The 3192-nt window shown below is 34.4% G+C and overlaps 1 protein-coding gene across 1 annotated transcript; it reads left to right on the top strand.

Annotated features, from left to right (window-relative positions):
• The first annotated feature begins 1022 nt into the window (after positions 1-1022).
• Positions 1023-2635, top strand: LOC140820086 (putative F-box/kelch-repeat protein At1g13200). Its single transcript, XM_073180406.1, has 2 exons — positions 1023-1196; positions 1417-2635. Exons 1-2 carry the CDS (start codon positions 1158-1160, stop codon positions 2509-2511), a joined length of 1134 nt encoding a protein of 377 aa, XP_073036507.1. The 5' UTR covers positions 1023-1157; the 3' UTR covers positions 2512-2635.
• Positions 2636-3192: the final 557 nt, after the last annotated feature.

Here is a 3192-nt window from a genome sequence, read left to right on the forward strand (position 1 = left end):
TTGACACTGAATAGCAACAACTAGCAAATGCAAAATGCATGGAGAGATACTATAGCAAATAGAATGTGGATTGACGTTGATCATATTCACAATAACGAATCTTAGATTTTTTCATAAAAAACTACTTACAATTTATCAAATTTCATGATGTTTTGATTAGTTATTTTTCTATATTGATTAAATTTATATATATGTTTATAAATTAAAAATTTATTGATTAATTATTTATGCATGTTGAATAGATATGGGGATTGAAATTTTGATTTATGCATGTTGAATAGACATGGGGATTGAAATTTTGATTTTGTTAAATTGAATTGTGATTTTTTTTCATATATTAAACATATTTATTTTTTAAATAAGTAAATTTATTTCAAAGTGAATATGTTATTTATGTTAAATAATTACTAGTTCAAAAAAATTATATATATTGAAATTTTGATTTTGTTAAATTGAATGGTAATTTTTTTTTTCAAATATCTATCAAAATCTTGCAAAAAGTCGGCAAAAGGCCATGGAATTCTGTTTACAAATATGTGAGATTCTACAAAAGTAAATAAAAATCTACTACCAAATCAATGGAAATCTATCATTTTAAAAAAGTCATTGAAAGTCATTAAATCTCTACATTGAATACACCCCACTAAGTTTGGCATACCAATTCACTTATCACGATGAATTATATATTGGACCTTTTTAGTCAATTATAAATCCTGCTAGAGAATTCTGATTTGGGAGTATGTTCGATGGAATAATTTCTTAGATGGATTCCAAACATTCATGATCTGGATGTGTATTCGTGGCTAATTATTCTTTATCTGTGAGACGGGTCTATCTTACCGATATTCACAGTAAAAAGCAATACTCTTAGTATAAAAAGTAAAATTTTTTTATGGATGACTCAAATCAGAGATTTGTCTCACAAAATACGATTTGTGAGACCGTATCTTCCCTCTGAATTAAAAACTTGGGTAGGGATTTTATGCCAAATTACCCAAAATTAAAGGGTATTGTGTAAAATGACCTAAATTGGAGGTTTTAAAAAATCCCTTTACAGTTTTTTTATGGTTTAAAGCTGCAGGGATATCACCTCTTCCGCCTCCACAAGGGTGTTGTTCCGCGGCCAACCACCTCGGTGACCACCGATCGGAGCTGAAATGGCCGATGCTGATGATCCCAGTGAAGCGACGACTGAGGTAATTAACGGTGAATAATTAGCCTTTTGTTACAGAGAAGAATAATTAGCCACGAATACACATTTCATCGAATTGCTTGAATAATTTGTAGCGTTCTCTATGATTTTTTTGGGCTTTCTTGGGCCAGTGATTTTCCCACTTTATTTTCTGTTGAATTTGAGGGACGAAGGAGGAGAATTTTGGGTTAAACTCGGTATGGTTCTTCTTTGTGACTACGCAGGTGTCCGTCAACCCTTACACGTCGAGATGTATACCCCAAGAACTGCTGTTTGATATTTTTTCACGTCTTCCTGCTCAAGTTTTACATGATGTGGTGAGGTATGTTTGCAAAGAATGGAACCTTGTGATTCGTTCCCCAAGTTTCGCCAGCCACCATCTTCGGAATTCAACTCCTGGAATTATGATCCAGGACTGGCGATCGGTTCATAACGCGATTTACGTGGAAATGCGACGGGGATGTCTCGAGATATGTAAGTTTGACAGCGGGTTTGGACATCTAGTATTCAATAGCTGTGATGGTTTGGTATTGGCCCCTGATCCTAGAGACAAACATATTCTTTATGTTGTTAATCCCTTGACAAAGCAGCGGATTATTCTTCCTCCGTATTTTTGTGAGACAGGACATCTTGCAGAATTTGGTTTAGCATTCGTTGAGGCTTCCATGGAGTATAAAGTGGTGCACGCATATTGTAACGAATCATTTAATCAATGTACGCAAATTGCAGTGCTAACCATTGGAGTTGATAAAGTTTGGAGGCATATTGACGTACAACACTTATCTCGTGCAACCAGGGGACCTCTCATGTCTTTACCGTGGGTTACTGGAGGATACATACATTGGGTTAGCGAAACTTTCACTTTTCTTTTGACATTGAATGTAGAGACTGAAACCATTCGCCGGTTTCCTTTGCCTGAAATACCGAAAATATGCGGAAAGTTTTTACCAATGGGCAGTAATCTATCCTTTGCTAATGAAGCCAAAGAATCTTTTATGGATGTTTGGGAAATGAATTCAGAAACTGGAGAGTGGAGCATATCGCTTAGCTTTGATTTGAAACCTCTGATCTACCGATTTGAGGACCTCTTTGGCGAATATGCAAATGCAATTATTCCCTCTGGTTGGTTAGTGGTTAGGGAGGTTTTGGTCTTCAGCACTATAGGCCTGCAAACACGTTGCATGACTTACAATGTCAAGACAAGAGAAATCCAGTCATTTGAGTTGGACACCAACAAAGTATCACGGTTTTTTCGACCTCATGTGAATAGCCTGGTTCGCCTGGAAGAAGATTTTTTAGTTGCACCGACTACAAAATAGATGGGAAATGCCAATTTCTAGCTAGATTTTGTTGCACCTGGCATTCAATTTTAAATTGACAAGAGTCTTGTTGCATTCTTGGTTTGTGAAAGCATACATTTGATTCTACATATTTGTTGGTTTATTTCCCTCTTTTCGTGTTTCTTTCAATTCATGCAAGCTGGTGGTACTGATTGATCTTATGATAAAGATATCTTTAAAAAAATATTTGAAGTCGTTTTTGAATTAAGAAGCAACCTTGCTCGAACTTGAAAATATCGAACGTAGCTAGGATCCCATCTTGGACCACTGTCAAGGAAGATATATGTTCATTTTTCTACACAGATATTCACTCTAACTTTTCCAACTCCTTATCTATCTTCTGCTAAATCATGTGATAAGAGCATAACTTGCTGCATTTTATGTCTTGTTAAGCACTCGTTTATTGCTTTTCTGGGTTAGTAATATTTATGTTTTGGGATATTTGTTGTGCATTTATTCATTTTGTTTTACGTATTAAAATTTGAGTAATGTTATATGTACAACCAAATTTGTACATCAATTCTTACAACACGATAAATTCATTACAAAAATTTCATATATCAAAATCTCATGATAAATTCAATAAAAACTATCACGAAATAATAGCAAAATCAAGATCGTTGTACGATCTTTTAGTTGTATATTTAGCATTATTCTTGA

This window comes from Primulina eburnea, chromosome 18 (assembly GCF_022965805.1).
Source record: "Primulina eburnea isolate SZY01 chromosome 18, ASM2296580v1, whole genome shotgun sequence".
In the NCBI taxonomy this organism is placed as follows: Eukaryota; Viridiplantae; Streptophyta; class Magnoliopsida; order Lamiales; family Gesneriaceae; genus Primulina; species Primulina eburnea.

Bases quoted from the DNA above. Each gene is read 5' to 3' on its own strand.
- LOC140820086 (XM_073180406.1), top strand. From the start codon at position 1,158: ATGGCCGATGCTGATGATCCCAGTGAAGCGACGACTGAG. The intron at 1,197-1,416 runs GTAATTAACGGT...GTGACTACGCAG, and splicing joins CCAGTGAAGCGACGACTGAG to GTGTCCGTCAACCCTTACAC.